This window comes from Scyliorhinus torazame, chromosome 3 (genome assembly GCF_047496885.1).
Source record: "Scyliorhinus torazame isolate Kashiwa2021f chromosome 3, sScyTor2.1, whole genome shotgun sequence".
In the NCBI taxonomy this organism is placed as follows: domain Eukaryota; kingdom Metazoa; phylum Chordata; class Chondrichthyes; order Carcharhiniformes; family Scyliorhinidae; genus Scyliorhinus; species Scyliorhinus torazame.
In genome coordinates this window covers 188,159,825-188,180,434 of record NC_092709.1, presented here as the reverse complement: position 1 = coordinate 188,180,434, position 20,610 = coordinate 188,159,825, and the positions used below count along the sequence as shown (strand labels likewise).

The window sequence follows — 20,610 nt, the reverse complement described above, 5'->3', positions numbered from 1 at the left end:
GAGGAGGTTGGGGTCCGTGCCGGGGAGGGGGATGGGGGTCCGTGCCGGGGAGGGGGATGCGAGGGCAAGTGAGTTGGTCCACCTGGCCAGGTTCCAGCCTCCAACAGTTGGACCCATGCGGTCCATGCCACCTGGCTGGGGGGAGGAGGGGATATGGGCAATGATGACATGTCGTCGTTCCCCTCCCCCCCACCAGGCCGTCATGTTTTCCGATCATCCAGCGATGTTGGCCGCCGTGGCGGCAGCCGCTAATGTCTATGTTGCCCTGGATGAGGAGGAGGAGGAGTGTGCCAGAGAGGCGGCGCAGGCTGCCACAGAGGGACAGGCGGCAGCCGCCCAGACTGGAGGGACACCTGATCGACAGGACGAGGAGGGGGAGGAGGACGTCGCGGCCCCACGGCAACGGAGGCACCCGAGGGCGCCCCGTGTGTACCGGCCCCGGCAGTCATACCAGGACCTCACGGACCGGGAATGCAGGAGGAGACTCCGGATGAGGCGGGAAACCGTGGCACACATCTGCCACCTGCTGGCACACCTGTCACCACGTGGCACTGGCGGGGGACACCCTCTCCCCGTGTCCGTCAAGGTTACGGTGGTGGCCCTGAACTTTTATGCAACGGGGTCATTCCAGGCACCGAGTGGGGACCTGTCCGGCATATCGCAGACATCGGTGCATCGGTGCATCCGGGCAGTGACAGATGCCCTATATGCCATGGCGCACCGCTACATCCGCTTCCCTGTGGACCGGGCCAGCCAAGATGCCCGGGCCGTGGGCTTCTCTGCCGTGGCCGGGTTCCCCATGGTCCAGGGCGCGATTGATGGGATGCACGTCGCCGTGCGGCCACCTGCAGATAACAGGGCCGTGTTCACCAATAGGAAGGGGACCTATTCAATGAACATGCAGGTGGTCTGCGACCACCGCATGATGATCCTGCACGTCTGCGCCCGTTACCCAGGCAGTGTACGCGACTCATACGTGTTGTCGTGGTCATCCATCCCCGGCATGTACGAGGGACGCCATCCCCGGCTGAGGGGCTGGTTGCTGGGCGACAGGGGCTACCCATTGCGATCGTGGCTGATGACGCCTATACGGAGGCCACGCAATGAGGCGGAGAACCGCTACAATGATGCCCATGTAGCGACAAGGGGAGTGATCGAGAGGTGCTTTGGCGTGCTGAAGATGCGTTTCAGGTGCCTGGACCTCTCTGGGGGCGCCCTCCAGTATCGGTCAGATAGGGTCGGCCGCATCATTGTGGTGTGCTGCGTCCTGCACAACATAGCCCAGCAGAGGGGCGATGTGCCGCAGGCAGAGGAGGGCGGAGTGGAGGAGCAGCAGGAAGAGGCGCAGTCCTCCCCAGATGAGGGGGATGGGGGTAATGGTCAGGGCAGACGGGGTAGACACAGACGGGTGGCTGTCCACCGTTACCGGCTGGCCCAGCGGGCACGGGACAGACTGATAGCCGCCCGCTTCACTGACTAGATGGGCGTGGGAATCGGGTAGTATGGCCACAGACCGCAAACCATGGCAACAGCCGACCACCCACACCCCCCACCCATCCACCCACCCAGCACCCTCACCCCCCTCCCCAACCCCACCCACTCCACCCGCATGCACACCACCACCCCCCCATTGCCGATCCACCTGCGGCACAACGGGCCGGGCTCACACAGTTGCGGGTGGACGCGTGTCTATTGCAGACCATGGAGGATGATGACAACCCGCCCTGCGGTGAGCTCCTGGCTCCACATCGTTGGACTATGTCTGACCCATGGTCACAGTACCACCATCCACCCGGACCATCCCTGCATGCGGCTGTGACACTGCAGCGCTCGGTCCCGTCCTCTGCCCGGGGGGATGTTGATGGCGGCCCAGGGGGAACGGGGCAGACTCACCTGGGGCTGAGGTAACACCACCCCTCACACACACACTTGCGCTCAACGTACATGACAACCCCGCACGCTTTGGACAGAGCACAAAGGCAGCTTCTGTAGGTGTAACATTGACCTTATTAACCAAACGAGTTCATGCACGTGCCCTAGTCCCTAAAACTCATCTGGGCCCTGCACCCGTGCCAACTTACTCAGTGTCTAATTGTTTGGCCTTACGGGCCCTTTGACTACGTCTACGTGGTTCCCCAGACAGTACAGCAGAACTGGAGGTGGACTCCTGTGATTCCTGCCCTCTGACACTGGATCCCTTTGGCGGCCGTTTCCTGGGGCGTCCTGGCCTAGATGGGCCAGGCTGCGGCCCGGGCGACTGGGATGGCGAGCTGCCAGCCTGTCCTGCCCGTTGTCCACCCGATGCACCTGGGACGGAAGGGGGGGAGTCCGAGGTGCCGCGGTGTTCTGGGACCTCCCCTACAGGGGGAGCCGGGACGGACCACACCACCTCCTCCTCCCTCGGGGTGCCCGATGGCCCCCAGGCCTCTACATGGGTGGGGGATGCGAACGGACTGGCCATCCGACGCCCCCCCCGACATCTGGCGCTGCCAGTCCTGGAGGCCCGTGCTGGTATCAACAGGGGTCTGCAGGTTTGCAGCCATAGAGCCCAGGGGGTTGGCAAACCCTGTCTGTGACAGTGCGACGCCGGCTCGCACATGGCCACTGGCGCCGATGCCCTCAGCGATGGCCTGCAGAGACTGGGCCATGGCCTGCAGAGACTGGGCCATGGCCTGCTGAGACTGGGCTATGATGTTGAGCGCCTCTGCCATCTGGCGCTGGCACTGGCTCATGGCCTCCTGTGAGAGGGCAGCCATGTCCTGGGCCACAGACGCCGCCTGCACGGAAAGCCCCAGGCCTCGCAAACCGTTCCCCATGTCTGACACCGTCGCACCCATTGCCTCCACCGCGGACGCCACCCGTGCGGTGTCGGCCTGGGTGGCACGTATGACCGGCACCACTTCCAGCTCCTGGACGCGGGTGGACTCCTCCACCTGCGACTGCAGCCGCCGCAAGCCGCCCGTCACCCTCTTCGCTCGTCTCCGGGTCGGTGGTTGCATCGGATCTATGTGTGGGTGTGGTAACTCCAGGAACCCGGGATCCATCTGGGCGGCAGATGTTCGCTTGGGCTGGGCGGCCCTCCGACCGCCCGGCCCCTCTGCTGCTCCTACCTCCACCTGCTGTACCGGGACGGCTGTGTTGTGCGCACCAGTGAGTGTACCAGACGCCTCATCACTAAAGTGCCCAACCGAGGTGAGTGTTTCTGCGATGGTGGAGGGTGTTGGTGACAGCAGTGGCGTTGTGTCGTGCTCTTCGTCCCACTCTGAGTCCATGGCACTTTGGGGTGGGGGTTCGTCTCCATCCATCCACTCTGAGTCACTGTCCGGTATTTCGTATTACTGGGTAGTGCTGTCCCGGGTAGGGGTATCCTGGGTAGGGGTGTCCTGGGTAGTGGTGTCCTGGGTAGTGGTGTCCTGGGTAGTGGTGTCCTGGCTCGGATGTGACCGGGGCCTATGGCTGCCCCCCTCGTCGCTGGGTTGTCGCTCCCGCACGTGAAAGGGGGTGTCGTCTCCCTGTTGCTCCAGGTCTCTCCGTCTCCCGTGGTGTGCGAGGGGCATCCTGCGGGCGTCGCATGCTGGAGGGTCCGGGTCTCTCTGTCTCCCGTGGCCTCCGAGGGGCATCCTGCGGGCGTCGCATGCTGGAGGGTCCGGGTCTCTGTCTCCCGTGGCCTCCAAGGGGCATCCTGCGGGCGTCGCGTGCTGGAGGGTCCGGGTCTCTCCGTCTCCCGTGGCCTCCGAGGGGAGGGGGGATATGGGGGAGGGGAGGATATGGGGGATATGAGGGAGGGGGCATATGGGGGAGGGGGGATATGGGGGAGGGGGGATATTGGGGAGGGGGGATATGGGGGGATATGGGGGAGGTGGGATATGGGGGAGGGGGGATGTGGGGAGGGGGGATATGGGGGAGGGTGGGATATGGGGGAGGGGGGATGTGGGGAGGGGGGATATGGGGGAGGGGGATATGGGGAGGGGGATGTGGGGGCGGGGGGGATATGGGGGAGGGGGGATCTGGGGGAGGGGGGATATGTGGAGGGGGGATATGGGGGAGGGGGGATATGGGGGAGGGGGGATATGGGGAGGCTCACCCTGCCTGCTCTGACGAGGCCGTTCACCTTCTTGTGGCACTGGGTGCCTGTCCGTGGTGTCAGGGCCGCAGCGGTGACGGCCTCTGCCACTTCCCTCCACAGACGCCGGCTGTGGTGTGGGGCAACTCTGCGGCCGTGCCCGGGATACAGGGCGTCCCTCCTCTGCTCCACTGCGTCCAGGAGCGCCTCCACATCCCGTGACTCGAACCTCGGGGCTGAGCGGCGGCCAGCCATCCAGTCGGGTATTCCGGTCGGGTGTTCCGGTCGGGTGGGGGGGAGCAGTGCGGCCTTATGAGCCGTCACACCGTGCGGCGCGTATGACGCTGCACGGCGTGAACCATGTGCGCAAGCGCGGATCCCGTTACGTCGCTGCTAGCCCATTTCGGGCCGTAGACTTTCGACTAATTTTTCCGACGTGACGCAAGTCGGATTTGCGCCGTTTTTTGCGCCGATCGGCGGACCTTGCGCCGATAACGGAGAATTTCGCCCAAGATGAGCCAAATGGGCTCTTTCTATACTTAACGATTCGGTGATTAAGAAGAATATTCAGTATCATGTTGCACTAGTTTTTAAATGGTGACCATTGTGGAAAAACATCCTATATGTTGGTCTCAGGTTCCTCTGCATACTTCTATACTTGTTTGATAAATGATGGTAGACCTCATGAGTAAAGCATGTTCCTTATATCTCAGCCCAGAAAATAATGTCAATACTCTCCAAGGTTAATAGCACAGGGAGCTTATCCCACTTTTTAGAAAATGAAATGACAGTTTTTTGGTAATATTTGGGGATTATTTTTATGAATTTTGAATGCAAATTTGCCGACTGCTATGGGGTAATAATTAGCTCCTGCTAACAAATTGTTCAGTGCGTTGTAATCTGTGTGTTTCAATATTCAAGTCAATTTGGTGCCTGTTCCCAAATAATAATAATCTGTAAAATATATCCGGCCCCTCCTTCACCTAAATGTATTCCTCTCTATCAAAACCAGAGTTGAATTTTAATGCAAGTAAAGAGCCAGCTGGAAAGTTGCAAACAGTGAAATGCTATGAATAGAGCTTTACACATTTCCTAATTACTTATTGCTCAGGGCTCCTTAGTGCCCACTTTACAGCTTGGGGGCGATTCGCCGAGCCCCACGCTCGGCCGGAGAATCGCCGCAACCGCGCCACAACGCCCCGACGCCGGCGCGCGATTCTCCGAGGTGCAGAGAATCGACGCCATTTGCGCCGGCGTGGTTGGCGCGCCGCGGACCGTTGGAATCGTTGGGGCCGCCGATTCTCCGGCCCGCATGGGCCAAGTGGCCACGCATATCCGACAGAGTCCCGCCGGTGCCGTTCACCCCTGGTCGCTGTCGGCGGGAACTCTGAGGGAATGGTCGGGGGGCGGCCTGTGAGGGGGGGGGTGGGCTCCGAAGGGGTCTGGCCCGCGATTGGAGCCCACCGATCGGCGGGCCGGCCTCTCCCCCCGACCCCCGGGCCTACTTTCCTGCGCGGCCAGCCCCTGAACACCGACGCCATGTTGAGTCGGGGCCGGCGCGCTAAAGAAGTCCCTCGCGCATGCGCAGGTTGGCGCGGTGCCCATTTGGCGCCGAGGGGAGGCTGAAGTGGCATGAACTGCTCCAGTGCCGTGCTGGCCCCCTGTGGGGGACAGAATCGGTCGTATCCGGGCCTGGTTCGCGCCGTTGTGAAACACGACGGCGCGAATACTTGGGCTCCATTTCAGAGAATCGCCCCCCTTGAGTTTTGTTTTTAATTTTAGCAGTTTACCATGACGACCACAGTCAGGCCACCATACCCCTCCTTTGCAACAACAGAGCAAAGATCATTTAATATCTGCGATTCATCAGAACTTGCTCAAATAAATAAGACAGGATCCTTAAGACAAACCCAGACAAAGAAGGAACTTTCCTTGTTCCGATCAGTCTGCCCATGCCAGCTGAAGTGAATATTCCCACCTGAAATATTGAGCTATTTGTCTCTTTCACACGCTGATCTATTTTGACCTTGTATTAGTATAGTTCAGTTCACGGGATTACTGGTATGTCACTTTCTTCTAACAGCTTTCAGAAATGGTAGATAATAATTTCTACTTGTCAGTGAAAAATTACAAGTGAGTCCTGTAGCACCGTCAATATGACGCGAGGCAGGTGGAGGTAATGTCAATTGAAGGCTTTATTAAGCAGAACTTCATCCCCAGCAGCGTGGTTACAGAATGCAGCTGCTGAGGGAAATGGAGGGAAAAACTGGGTTCTTATACCGGCATTTCTGGGTGGAGTCCAGTACGTGGCAGATCCTATCAGGACCTGGCATCCCTCCACCAATAGCCTGTCGACACGTGGTGTACCGTATTACCCCTAATACATACCACCACAAGTCCCATATCATTGTACAAGAAGTTCTAATTCAGCCTTACTGAAACCACATACGTGCTTGGCCAGCATTCACCTGCGTTGATCCTTCTCAGCAACCACTTCCTTTTGTAAATATAAAGTAGGACCAATCGATAAGATGTTGTTTTATAAGGGTTGCATTTTTTATTGCATTGGGTAATTTTTATTGCATTAGGTCATTTCTTACTGACTTTATCTTGAAAGTGGCTCTGGGTTGATTACTGGGAGGAAAACGTTTTTTTCATTACACAACGTTTTATTTTCCTGACAAAGTGATTAATTTTCATGTGGTTTGTGCAATTTTATTGCAAACAAAGAAAAACATGACTTTCCCAAATGCACTTTTGTAAAGACAGCACCCCCTTTACAACTGCATGTTCTTTTTCCTGAAATTTAGATCCTTCGGTAAACAGTGCAAATTACATGTAAAAGTTACTACTATATTTATTATCTTTTTAGAAATAAAGCTAACAGTTCAATGTACGAACTGATTGTTTGACCTCCCTTGTATTTTAATGTGATACGCATCTGTTTTCTCTTCCAAAGGTGACCTTTGTAATAATGTTTAAATCTCTGACCTTCTGGGTAAAACACTTCGCCCTGAATTTCCTGAGGGTTTGCCATGACCTCCTGTTGTAACTTCAGTGGGGGGTCAGTAGAACTTCAGAGAAACTGCAAGACCTCCACCCACCAACCCCCCTATCACATTTCCAATGTGAGATTGGGACAATTTCAATGGAAATTCAGGGCATGTATGTTTGTTCACTTCGTGAATGAAGTTCACTTTCAAATGTGAAAGATTGAAACCTGGAAAAAGGCGATAGGAAGGAATTTATTGCGATAATTTTTTTCATCTGTTAGTTGATATCCCAGTGATGCTGACAGGTATTCTGTGATTTGCAACCCCATTGTGATGCTCAACTATTTTTTTCATAAATGTCGAATGCCCAATTCATTTTTTCCAATTAAGGAGCAATTTAGCGTGGCCAATGTACCTACCCTGCACTTCTTTTGGTTTGTGGGGGCGAAATCCACACAAACACGGGGAGAATGTGCAAACTCCATACGGACAGTGACCCAGAGCCGGGATCGAACCTGGGACCTCGGTGCCGTGAGGCAGCAGTGCTAACCACTGTGCTGCTCGTGATGTTTAACTATTAACGTGGTCTGTTCCTTTCAACCACTGTCAGATAAACACTGCAGGTGTAGGACTAGGCACATCCTGAGGTCAATTAGGAGCCCAACTGTTGGCAGTGCTTCTGTCGAGTGGCAGATGTTTAGAAATCTATGGGGTGGGATCCTCCCGCAATTGGCCCGATGGCCCGGCGCCAAGAACGGCACAAACCACTCCGGCGCCAGGCCACCTGGAAATTGCGGAATCCTCCGCACTCCCGGAGGCTAGGCCAGCGGCGGAGGGGTTGGTGCTGCGCCAACCGGCGGGGAAGGGTCGCCGTGATCCCGCGCATGCGAAGAATCATCAGCGTGTTCTTGCGCATGCACAGGGGGTTTCTTCTCCGCACCGCCCATGGCGGAGCCCTACAGAGGCCGGCGCGGAAGGAAGGAGTGCCTCCATGGCACAGGCCCACCCGCAGATCGGTGGGCCCCGATTGCAGGCCAAGCCACCGTGGAGGCCGGATCCCCCCGCACCCCCCTCCCCCTCCCCCCTCCCCGAGGACTCCACTAGACGGCCTGCCAGCCAGGTCCCGCCGTGATGGATCATGGCCATTTCATGCCGGCGGGACTGGTCGAAAGCGGACGGCCGCTTGGTCCATCGGGGCCCGGAGAATTGCCGGGGGGGGGGGGGGCTGCCAACGGCCCCGGACCTGTGTGGCGTAAATCCCACCCCCGCCCGTAAACCGGCGCCGGAGAATACGGCAGCCAACGGCGGGGCGGGATTCACGCCGCCCCCCCGGGGATTCTCCGACCCAGCGGGGGGTCGGAGAATCCCGCCCATGGTTCCTACCATGAGATTGTTAACGTCAGCAAAGAGTATTGGCTTTCTTCTTAAATTTTTGACTCTCTGCAATTCAGTGTATGTATACACTGAAAACAAGACAATTATGTATAGCTGTGACAACATTGGGAATTCTGTGTTTTATTTTCAGCACCCCATATCTCTGCTGTTTATTGTTTTAACATACAAAACTTTAATGCACCCATATGGCATTCCTTTGTCAACAGTTTAGTCCCTTTGTTAAAATAGCAGAGAAATGTGATACAAACATGACAAATATTCTTTCCCCTAAATCAAATAATGTCAGACCTTATATTGAAACGCACTGAGTTATGAATCAATATTGAATAAAGAAAACTTGACAGGCTTGTTTGTATTTCTGTCCGGGGTATATTATTATATAATGTTTCCTGTTTCTCAATAGTAACTGTACTTCAAAATTATATCATTGTCTGTATGGTAGCATAGTGGTTAGCATTTTGGCTTCACAGCACCAGGGTCCCAGGTTTGATTCCCTGCTGGGTCACTGTCTGTGCGGAGTCTGCACTTTCTTCCCGTGTCTGCGAGGGTTTCCTCCGGGTGCTCCGGTTTCCTCCCACAGTCCAAAGACGTGCGGGTTAGGTGGATTGGTGTCCAAAAAGGTTAGGAGGGGTTATTGGGTGATGGAGATAGGGTTGAAGTGAGGGCTTAAGTGGGTCGGTGCAGACTCGATGGGCCGAATGGCCTCCTTCTGCACTGTATGTTCTATATAAAATACTTTGGGACATCCATCCCAATGTTGCGAAAAGTGTTGGATAAATTCAAGTTCCTTCTTTCTTTGGAAGAGAAATGTTTTATTTAATGACCATCAGCTCCTTTGATGGTTCATTCGCTAAATGCACTGTTTGCTTTGGTACCCAGCCACACACAAAGAAAATCTCAGGTTCGACACAGACAGCAATGAGCCAGCTGATCGCGGCAAGATCACCATTAGAAAATTAAAAATGGTCTCTTGAACTCAGAAGGGGAAATTCAGCCAGAGTCTCTCCTCCTGACCACTATCCAGTGATTCCTGTTGCAAATCAAATGTTAATATTGAATCATTGAACTTGGTTCACTGACACTAATTATAAATGAAAACAGAACATACTGGAAATACTCAGAAGGTCAAGCAGCCTCTGTGAAAAGAGAAACAGAGTATACATTTCAGGTCTGTGACCTTCCATCAGAATGTATTCCATTCTAACTTTTCCCTGTTCTGATGAAAGGTCACAGACTTGAAACATTGGCTGCGATTCTCCCGATCCGCGACTAAGTGGGAAAACTGGAGTGATTTCCACTGGAGTTAGGAGGGACCCGACATGCCATGCAATGGCACTTTGAAAACCTTTTTGCTCAATCGGGTTTTCAGTGCCATTCCATGGTACACCAGGGTTCTCGCCGGAATGGCGAGGGACAGGTCTTAATTTCTCTTACAGGTCTGGGATTAGGGCGGGATTCTCCGATATCGGCGCGATGTCCGCCGACCGGCTCTAAAAACGGCGCAAATCAGTCCGGCATCGCGCCGCCCCAAAGGTGCGGAATCCTCCGCAACTTGACCGGCCGAGCACTAACCTTGAGGGGCTAGGCCCGCGCCGGACTGATTTCCGCCCCGCCAGCTGGCAGGAAAGGCCTTTGGTGCCCCACCAGCTGGCGCGGAAATTACATTGCCGGGCGGCGCATGCGCGGGAGCATCAGCGGCCGCTCACGGCATCCCCGCGCATGCGCAGTGGAGGGAGTCTCTTCTGCCTCCACCATGGTGGAGACCGTGGCGAAGGCGGAAGGAAAAGAGTGCCCCCACGGCACAGGCCCGCCCGCGGATCGGTGGGCCCCGATCGCGGGCCAGGCCACCGTGGGGGCCCCCCCCCCCGGGGCCACATCGCCCCGCGCCCCCCCCCAGGACCCCGGAGCCCGCCCGCGCCGCCGTCCCCGCCGTCCCAAAGGTGGTACAATCCACACCGGCTGGCGTGGGTTGACAGCGGCGGGACTTCGGCCCATCCGGGCCGGAGAATCGCTGGGGGGGGGCCCGCCAACCGGCGCGGCGCGATTCCCGCCCCCGCCGAATATCCGGTGCCGGAGAATTCGGCAACCGGTGGGGGCGGGATTCACGCCAGCCCCCGGCGATTCTCTGACCCGGTGGGAGGTCAGAGAATCGCGCCCCAGAGCACCGTTTCTAAAGGGAGCCCCAATCTCAAAAAGCTGCAGTAGCAGCCCCCCCCTCCATCACAGGCAAGGTCCTCCCCATCTCAGAATCCCCCTTTAGCCCTCTCAGATCCCTCATTTAGCCTTACATTCCCCCAGCCGCCCATTCAGCCCACCCACTCAATCCCCGCTTACAGACCCCACCCCATGATAGTGCCAATCTGGCATCTTGCACTCTGATCGCTGGCAAGAAATTGAGCACCATCCCTACAATTGCCCCCGGGGTGCCCAGGGGGATCAAACTTGGGTCCTCAGCGCCGTGTGCTTTTTACTAATTACATGAAGAATATTTACTTCATCAGTGTATGAGAGTGCGCCTGACCACTATGGAATATATTCTAATACGAGTCAGTGCCTTTACAAGAGGAGGGGTGAAAATTGGTGTGCTGCATGTTTTACATTAAGTTAAACCAAATTAGTACTGGCAATTGAATTAATTTCCACGTGTGTTCTCTTTCAGAGAGTCCTGAACAATATTTAGGCCTTTTTCTGGTGTTTCTGATTTTTTGCAAGCAAGCAGGACAATCTTCACAGCAATTTAACCCCATCTGTCACAGATTTCAAAGGGCTAGTGTTTCTACATGTAAGCTGGCAGGAAGATAGCTGATGTAAATCACTGCAGCTTTTCTTTAAATATGCAATTTGGGGGCGGCATGGTGGCGCAGTGGTTAGCACTGCTGCCTACGGCGCTGAGGACCCGGGTTCGATCCCGGCCCTGGGTCACTGTCCGTGTGGAGTTTGCACCATCTCCCCATGTCTGTGGGTTTCACCCTCACAACCCAAAGATGTGCAGGTTAGTTGGATTGGCCACGTTAAATTGCCCCTTAATTGGAAAAAAATTAATTGGTTACTCTAAAAAAAATGTTTAAATGCAAATATGGTTTTGATGGTATCATCTGTACCTGACTGCTATTTTAATCATGGGCCTGAAGCAGTTGTGTCTCACCCACCCCCACAATAATCTAGTGGGAACAGGAGTTGGGGCCAAAAAGATAAAGCTTTTCATTTTTCTCCTCGTGGGATGCCGTGAGCGGCCGCTGATGCTCCCGCGCATGTGCCGCCCGGCAATGTAATTTCCGCGCCAGCTGAAACCCAGTGGGCTGCAGATTTGAGGTTACTATCAGATTAGCTCTGATCTTATTGAATAGCGAAGCAGGTTCAAGGGCGTGTACGGCCTATTCCTGCTCCTTGTCCGTATGTTTGCATGTAAATAGACCTGAAGCTGAAAAAGAGAGAAACATCGAACATCATTGAATTTAAGTGAGTGACTTGCCTTCTGGGAGCACATTAGATACCTGGCGAAGCCCCACATCTGTTAAATTGAAAGTGGCAGGTTCAAGGCAAGGCAGGTTTGGTTTTGAGATTTTAAAAAGTTTAACATCACAGTTGATTCATACCCACTCTTATTTGGGAATTTAAATTCTCCCCTGGGCTCCATTCCCAGGAGAATCCTGGGCGGGATTCTCTGATCCTGAGGCTAAGTGTTGACGCCGTCGTAAACGCCATCACGTTTCTCGACGGTGTCAACATGGCCTCAGAATCAGCAATTCTGGCCCCATGCCGCTCCAGCTGCCAATCCCAGCGTCAACTGGGCGCCGCGGGGTCCTCGCATGCGCAGTGGCACCGGCGCCAACGCGCGCATGCACAGTGGCTCTCTTTTCCGCATCGGCCCCGACGCAACATGGCGCAGGGCTACAGGGGCTGGTGCGGAAGAAAGGACACCCCCAGCCCGAGAGGCCAGCCTGCCGATCGGTGGGCCCCGATCGTGGGCCAGGCCACAGAAGCGGCCCCCTCGCCGACACGCCGCCCCCGGACCCTTCAACGCCGAGGTTCCGCCGGGTAAGACCAGGTTAAAACGGCGCCAGCAGAACTCGGGTTTTTTGTTACAGCCGCTCGGCCCATCCCGGGCCGGGAATCGCCGGGGAGGCCCCGTAGAGTGGCCCCCAACCGGCGCCAAGCCGACCACTCCGGCGCCAATGGTGCCGATTCTCCGCTCTGTGAAGAATTGCATCGGGGCAGCGTGGCGCGATTCGCGCCGTTCATGCCGATTCTCCTGCCCGGCCCGGGCTGAGATAATCCCGTCCCCTATATCCAGATACCTATAACTCAATTAATTTGACTGTTCAAACTGACATTTAATGCTGTGCAATGTATGTAAGTTGTGTAAATCAATGTTGTGAGTCGCCTAACTTTTTAAGTGGAACAGGGTAATGGAGTCAAGAAGATATTGCATTGTCTGGGGGTGGGAGGGGTGGCCCTCGGATGGACTTTGGGGGCAACTGCTTAAAGATTTACCGCATTGACCACCGCGAGGTCCACCGCATCAGGGCCACGCTTGTCAATAGCCCAGACGACCGGAGAATCACGCAGGCCTGGAGAATATGGTGCCCGGCCCACTGGTGCGGGGAGTGAATCTTGATCCCGCTGCCAGTGGGAGACAGCATCATCAGAAACAGATCGGTGCTCGCCGCCAATCCCATTTTCTTCACTACCGTGGGATTCTCCACCTCACCGGGGACTCTGCTACTGGTGACATGAGGCGGAGAATTTCATCCAAGATGCATTTACACTTTTCCATTAACATAATAAAGCACCCCAAGACACCTCGCAGGACTGTTATAAAACATACTTTGACACTAGGGAGATATCAGGACAAACATTTTGTTAAAGAGGTAGGCTTTAAGGAGCATCTTAAAGGAGGAAAGAGTGATGCAGAATCGGAAAGTTTTAGGGAGGGAATTCCAAAGCTTATTGACTTCGCAACTGAAGGCATGTCACCATAATTGGATGGCTCAAGAAGCTAAAATTGGCCGCGGATATCACAGGGTTCGAATCACAGAATGGTTATAGGACTGACGGAAGCCATTTGGCCGATTGTACCCGTGTCAGTTCTCTGCAAGAGGAACTCACATGGTCCCATTCGCCCATCTTTTCCCTGTAACATTACAAATTTCTTCTTCAATTTTTTGAAAGCCACCATTGACTCTGTCTTCATTATACTCACCGTAACCATTCTCTGCATAAAAACGCTTTTCCCCAAGTTGCCGTTGCTTCTTTTATCACTCACCTTACATTTGTGTCCTTTCGTTCTTGATTCTTCTACCAACGGGAACACTTTCTCCCTATCTACTCATGATTTTTAAGTGATGCGGGCCTGAAGGAGATTGCAGACAGGAAAGGGCATAGCCGTGGAGGGATTTGAAAACAAGGATAAGAATCTTAAAATTTCTTCATTGTTTAACTGGGTGCAAACATTGGTTAGCGAGCATAGGGGTGATGAATGAACAGGGCTTGGAGAAAGATAGCTCAGGGGCGGCAGTCTTTGGGATGATCTCCAGCTTAGGGAAGATAGAATGTGGGAGGATGGCTATTAATGCAGTGGAATAGTCAAATGTAGAGGTAACAAAAGACCTCTTCTGGTTAACTGCAGGTAAATGACCCCGCTACACACACAATTATCATGCAGAAAAGCTATTAAAACTGGTCTTATCTCTAATTTCCCTCATGAAGTATTGTTTGTCCATAAAGTACACAGTGTTACTGCATGCAGGACTCTGCATGAGAACACCCAGTTTTGGCTTTGGTATTTCAGTCTGATGATATGTACTCTATATTAAATATCATTATACACAAAAAAAAGTATGCGTAAGTCAACATTTATGAAGAGTTTCATTTGTTTGTACTCTTAAGCTTCTAATACTTTTAGCCTGTTGATGCTTTGCTATGCATGAGGAAGCACAAATAAATTATTAATCTGTATAACGATACAATATTATTTAGCATACTGCGTTTGAAACTAGGCAGATTGCTTAATATGCGGAAACTGCACTGACATCTGTTAATGACAAGTGTCCCTGAAATGTTATAGATAGATGTAAGCAATTCAGGAAAACTTTGAAATGGGCAGCACATTAAATTAACAAAAATGGAGCATTGTCTGTATGGCATGTGTACAGCATGAAGTGTTGTCTTTGAGTGGTTGGTCCGATTTGGATGATTGAAAATCAGCAAGTTAAAATATGAATAATGTAATCATCAGGGTGTGTGTCCATTGAGCATTGAGTAGGTTCAATGTTTATATTTGTGACAAAATGTTTTTTTCCAAATTGCGTCAAGTCTCGTTTTTACAACGTCATGCTTTTCTGCACGACATTCCGATTTCCCCCTTTATTGTCAAGTTCAGATCGTATCCAAGACACAAAGTTTAAAACAGGCAAACATCTCATTGATGTGTAAAGGAGATATCTGCTTTTCCTATAACTATGATTACATAATCAAAGAAAAGTATTTCTATTGAAATGAAGCAGTCATCAGTGACGCGTTAGTAAATATTGAGGTACAAAGAAGACTCAAACAGAAATACAGGGGTGATTTTTCACTTATTGCCTGAAAGAAAGCATTTGCCTGTCTGTTTTAAAGTTGAAGTTAAAGGAAATAAAAATCTGTCCATATATAAAACTGTTAGCCCAGTACTAGCTGGCCACAACAACATCTTTGTCCAGGTTTAGTCAGTCATAACCCATGTAACGTTATGCTTCGGAAAGGCATATCACTGCATTTGTCCCCTTAACGTTGCATATCAAACAACACATATCAGATATAAAAGCAAAATACTGAAGATGCTGAAAATCTGAAATAAAAACAGAAAATGCTCAAAATACTCAACAGATCAGGGAGCATCTGTACAGAAAGAAACAAAAGTGAATGTTTCAATATATATATGTGTCCCTTTCAGAAGCTTGAGATATCCCAAAGGTCTTTAAGGCAATGACGTATTCTGTTTTTGTAGAAGTGTTGCCTTATAGTCATCTATTTGCTATGGACCAGCGGCTACATGAGACCATTAAAAGTTGATGTTAAGGATCCACACACAAAAGCTGGCTTTCCAATCAAATTTTACCACAAAGGTCATTCAAATTCTCTCAGTGGTAGTTTCTCCAAAAGTCTTTGCCATTACAGTTGTGGTTTGATGGGATTCAAGGGTAATTTCTCAAACCAACAATGCAACTAGACATGAGAGAGTCTGGAGCCAGGTCCACTTACATTTTCAAATTGTGCATTTCAATGGTTTCTTAAACTACTGAATTTGAAGTGATCAAATTCTATTGACTGCTGTATTAGATGATGTAGAAAGCAATATGTGATGATGTTGAGTATGTGCTATGCTCTTGTAGAAATAACTACACTGTCTCAGTTTACACTCTTTTGAAGCTAAAAAGTCACCAAAGATTTCCTATTAAACTACTTGGAAAGGGTCTGGTTCTAAAACATGTGTCTGATTATCATTTCCATTGGTGTGGAGCAATTTCACCCTATTATTTTGTTATTTATTCAACTGCTGCTTGTTGAGACTTTGCCATATTTAATTGGCTGCTATGCTTCCCTCCTTTACAACACTGACCACAGATCAAAAGTATTTTATTGCATGTAGGCCTGTTGGCCGAACTGAGGTCCAATTGAAAAACATTCTATAAATGCCTGTTTGTTTGGAAAATAGGACTTAGGAGGCAGAAGTAGGCCATTTGGCCTTTCAAGCCTGTTTCATCATTCAATAAGATCTTGGTTGATCAAATTTTTGGCTCAATTTCACTTTCTTGCTTGTCCCCCACGTCCCTTGTCTAAAAAAAAATCTATCTCACTCAGCCTTGAATAAATTCAATGGCCCGGCCTCCATTGTTTTCTGGGGAAGATAATTCCACAAACTTAAAGAAAAATCTCAGGCGAGATTCTCCGACCCGGCTTGCCGGTGGCTGGCGTGAATCCCGCCCCCGCCGGTTGCCGAATTCTCCACCACCGGATATTCGGCGGGGGCACGAATCGCGGCACACCGGTTGGCGGGCCCCCGCCCCCCCCGCGATTCTCCGGCCCGGATGGGCCGAAGTCCCGTCGCTAAAATGCCTGTCCCGCCGGCGTAGATTAAACCACCTACCTTACCGGCGGGACAAGGTGGCGCGGGCGGGCTCCGGGGTCCTGGGGGGTGCCCCCACGGTGGCCTGGCGCGCGATCGGGGTCCACCGATCCGCGGGCGGGCCTGTGCCGTGGGGGCACTCTTTCCCTTCCGCCTTCGCCACGGTCTCCACCATGGCGGAGGTGGAAGAGACTCCCTCCACAGCGCATGCGCGGGGATGCTGTGAGCGGCCGCTAACGCTCCCGCGCATGCGCTGCCCGGAGATGCGATTTCCGCGCCAGTTGGCGGGGCACCAAAGGCCTTTTCCGCCAGCTGGCGGGGCGGAAATTCGTCGGGCGCCGGCCTAGCTGGTTGGGGCTCGGCCCCCAAAGATGCGGAGTATTCCGCACCTTTGAGGCGGCGCGATGCCTGACTGACTTGCGCCGTTTTGGGCGCCAGTCGGCGGACATCGCGCCGTTTCCGGAGAATTTCGCCCCTGATCTCTGTCTTAAACGGGAGACTTCTTAGTCAACCTTACTTCAGAAAATAAGCGCTTCATCCCAGGAATGAGTCAAGTGAACCTTCTCTGTATTGCTTCCAACACAATTATGTTCAGAATTCTCTGACCGTTGCGATTCAATTTTCCCAACGGCAACGCACCCCCACCCATGTCTTTCCCGATGGCATGGGGTGGCTTCAATGGGAAATCACATTGACAAGTGGCGGGAGTATAGAATCGCGCCACCAGCTAACGGTGCACTGCAGAGAAACATGCGGCTGGGGGATCAGAATATCCAGCGTGCTATCTCTTTTAAAATAAGGAGCCCTAAACTGTAAACAATATTCTGAGATAAGACCCTGTACAGCAGCAGTTAAATTTTCCTACTTTTATATTCCATTCCTCTTGCCATAAATGCTAATATTCCATTTGCCTTCCTAGTCACTTGCTCTACTGGCGTACCAACTTAATGTGAGTCATGTACTAGGATGCTCAGATCCCTCTGTACCACTGAGATCTGCAATTTCTCTCAATTTAAATAGTCTACAAATGTTCTATTTTTCCTACCAAAGTGGATAAGTTCACATTTTCCCACATTGAAATATGTACCAAATTTTTGCCCACTCACTTAATCTATCCAGATCTCTTTGTAGACTCTCTACTTCCTCTTGACAACTTATTTTCCTCCCTTTCTTTGTGTCATCAGTAAATTTAGCCACAATATGGTTGGTCCCTTCATCCAAATCATTGACAGTGAGGCCTCAACACTGATTCCTGTGGCATTCCATTAGTTACAACTTGTCAACTTGAAAAAGACCCATTTATGTCTACTCTCTGCTTCCTGTTAGCTAACCAATTCTTTATCTATGCTCATACATCACCCACTGCAACATGTGCTCTTATATTGTGTAGTAACTTTATCCAATGTCTTTTGGAAATCCAAGTACACCACATGGTTGTTCAACTAAGAGGTTTTCCTCTTATCGTTTCAGGTCCAACCACAATTTGAATGGTTTTGACAGAATGACAGCTGAAGACTCCAGCACCATGATGAGTACAGATTCTTGCAACATGTCTTCAACTAAAGTCCATGAAGGTGTTGCTGGTGCCCCTAATGAAGCTACCCTGCTTGCGCTTATGGAACGTACAGGATACACAATGGTTCAAGAAAATGGCCAACGTAAATATGGTGGGCCTCCTCCTGGTTGGGAGGGACATCCTCCACCTCGTGGGTGTGAGGTCTTTATTGGTAAAATACCTCGCGATGTCTATGAAGATGAGCTCGTCCCCGTTTTTGAGTCTGTGGGACGGATGTACGAGATGCGCTTGATGATGGACTTTGATGGTAAAAACCGAGGTTATGCCTTTGTCATGTTCACAGCAAAGCATGAAGCCAAAAGAGCAGTCCGGGAGCTTAATAACTATGAGATTCGCCCAGGGAGGTTGCTGGGTGTCTGCAGCAGTGTAGACAACTGCAGACTTTTCATTGGGGGCATTCCAAAAATGAAAAAAAGAGAAGAGATTTTAGAAGAGATTTCCAAAGTAACAGAAGGTGTGTTGGACGTGATTGTCTATGCCAGTGCAGCTGACAAGATGAAGAACCGAGGATTTGCATTCGTAGAGTATGAAAGTCACCGGGCTGCTGCCATGGCCCGGAGAAAACTGATGCCTGGAAGAATCCAGCTGTGGGGTCACCAGATTGCAGTTGACTGGGCTGAACCAGAGATAGATGTTGACGAAGATGTGATGGAAACTGTTAAAATTCTTTATGTGAGAAATCTGATGATTGAAACCATGGAGGACACGATAAAAAAAATCTTTAGTCAGTTCAATCCTGGCTGTGTGGAGCGGGTAAAGAAAATTCGAGATTACGCTTTTGTTCATTTCACCACCAGGGATGATGCAGTCCTTGCCATGGAGAAATTAAATGGAATCGACATTGAAGGTTCTTACATTGAGGTGACCCTCGCCAAGCCTGTGGACAAAGAGCAGTATAGTCGTTACCAGAAAGCAGCAAAAGGAGGACCAACAGAAACACCTCAAGCAAACATTGTTTACTCATGTGATCCCTACACGCTAGCCTACTATGGGTACCCTTACAACACACTGATTGGTCCTAACAGAGAATATTTTGCCAAAGGTCAGTAAAACATGACTTGAACAAATTGATGATTATTCTTCAGGAGAATAAAAGGTGTTATTTTTTGACTTTGTTACAGTATAAACTGGATGATAGCATGTCAGATATCCCAATTTTTATTTCCATTGAAGGTCTGCTATCACATTGTCCCCAAATTTACAATAGAGGTACATCATTAAAATATTTTGTGGTGCATATCTGAACATCAGGAGTCAGTGAGGAAGGGGAAATTGGTTTCCCATTGGGAAGATCTGAGCACCAGTGATAATGGCTGGAATTCTCCATTTGGGAAACTTCTCTGGCAAGAGATGAATTGCTTCTGATTTGCGCTCATGCTGGGAGTGCAAATCAGAATTGATTCACTATCCCTTGTCGTGCAAATTTATGCATGGTGGGGATTGCGAGAGATTTCCTCACAAATCCCGTTATCAGGCTGCCATTTTGAGCAGGCTGCCTGATAGCGAGGTCCTGCGGTTGGCCGCACTCCCCCCCGCAACACAACTGTGTACCTCCCGGTTACCCCCACCACAGGACTTTCTGGGTCACCAACCCCTCCCACAGTACGAGGGTGACCCAAACCGTCCCACCGATCCCCACCAGAGACCACATTACAGAGCCCCCCAACCAGAGAACCCCCTGCAGAGAAAAAGAGGAAGCAAGAGCACTTAACTGGCTTCGATGTGGTCCAAGAGCTGTCAATCATAGTTCAATGTTTATAAACAGAGTGGTTAGTTTCACAGCTAGCCACTTGAAATCTACTCAAGTGTGAAGAGAAATTAGATATAACAATCCACACAACTGGCTGTGTGTGCAAGCTGTCAATCACAGTGTGGCAAAATCAATTTCACATGGATATGAATGAAAGCGTTGCAGATCAAAGATCTGAGGAGCTATCAACTGAGCTGGTGTGGTTTTCCCTTTCTAAGAATTTACAGGCTTTCTTTACCTGAGCCTACAGGTGTATTGCACTTGTGAGTTTTAAAGCAGTGATTATTTTCACTATCTCTGTCTGCACTGCACTCTAACTTCCAGGCAGGGCTCTCTCTTGTGGGGGGCGCGGGGGCTTCCAGGCATGGAAATCTGTAATTGGGGGGCTTCCAGACAGGAGTCTCTGTATTTGCGCACTTCCAGGCAGGGGTCTCTCATACGGGAGTGGGGGGCAGGTGGCGCAGGGGCTCTGGTGGAGGTCTCTCTTATGGGGGGTCTCTGGTGGGGGTCTATATTATTGGGCGAGTATCTGGTGGGTGTGTCTCTTATGGAGGTTTCTTGTGAGAGTCTATCTTATGGGGGGTCTCTGGTGGGGATCTCTCTTATGGGAGGTTTCTGGTGGGGGTCTCTTATAGCGGGTCTCTGATGGGTGTGGGGGGGGTAGTATTTTCACTGAATTGATCCATTTGCATCCTCCCGCTCGTGCGGGGCGCGAACCTTGATGCC

At 51.6% G+C, this 20,610-nt stretch overlaps 1 protein-coding gene across 18 annotated transcripts in view; it reads left to right on the top strand.

Annotated features, from left to right (window-relative positions):
* Positions 1 to 20,610, top strand: part of rbm47 (RNA binding motif protein 47) — a 367,449-nt gene that overhangs the window by 286,523 nt on the left and 60,316 nt on the right. For all 18 annotated transcript variants that reach the window (XM_072496611.1, XM_072496610.1, XM_072496618.1 and 15 more), the window contains one exon: positions 18,029 to 19,176. In XM_072496611.1, the coding sequence (XP_072352712.1) occupies positions 18,060 to 19,176 (1,117 nt within the window). In that variant the 5' untranslated portion in view covers positions 18,029 to 18,059. The remainder of the gene's footprint in view (positions 1 to 18,028; positions 19,177 to 20,610) is intronic.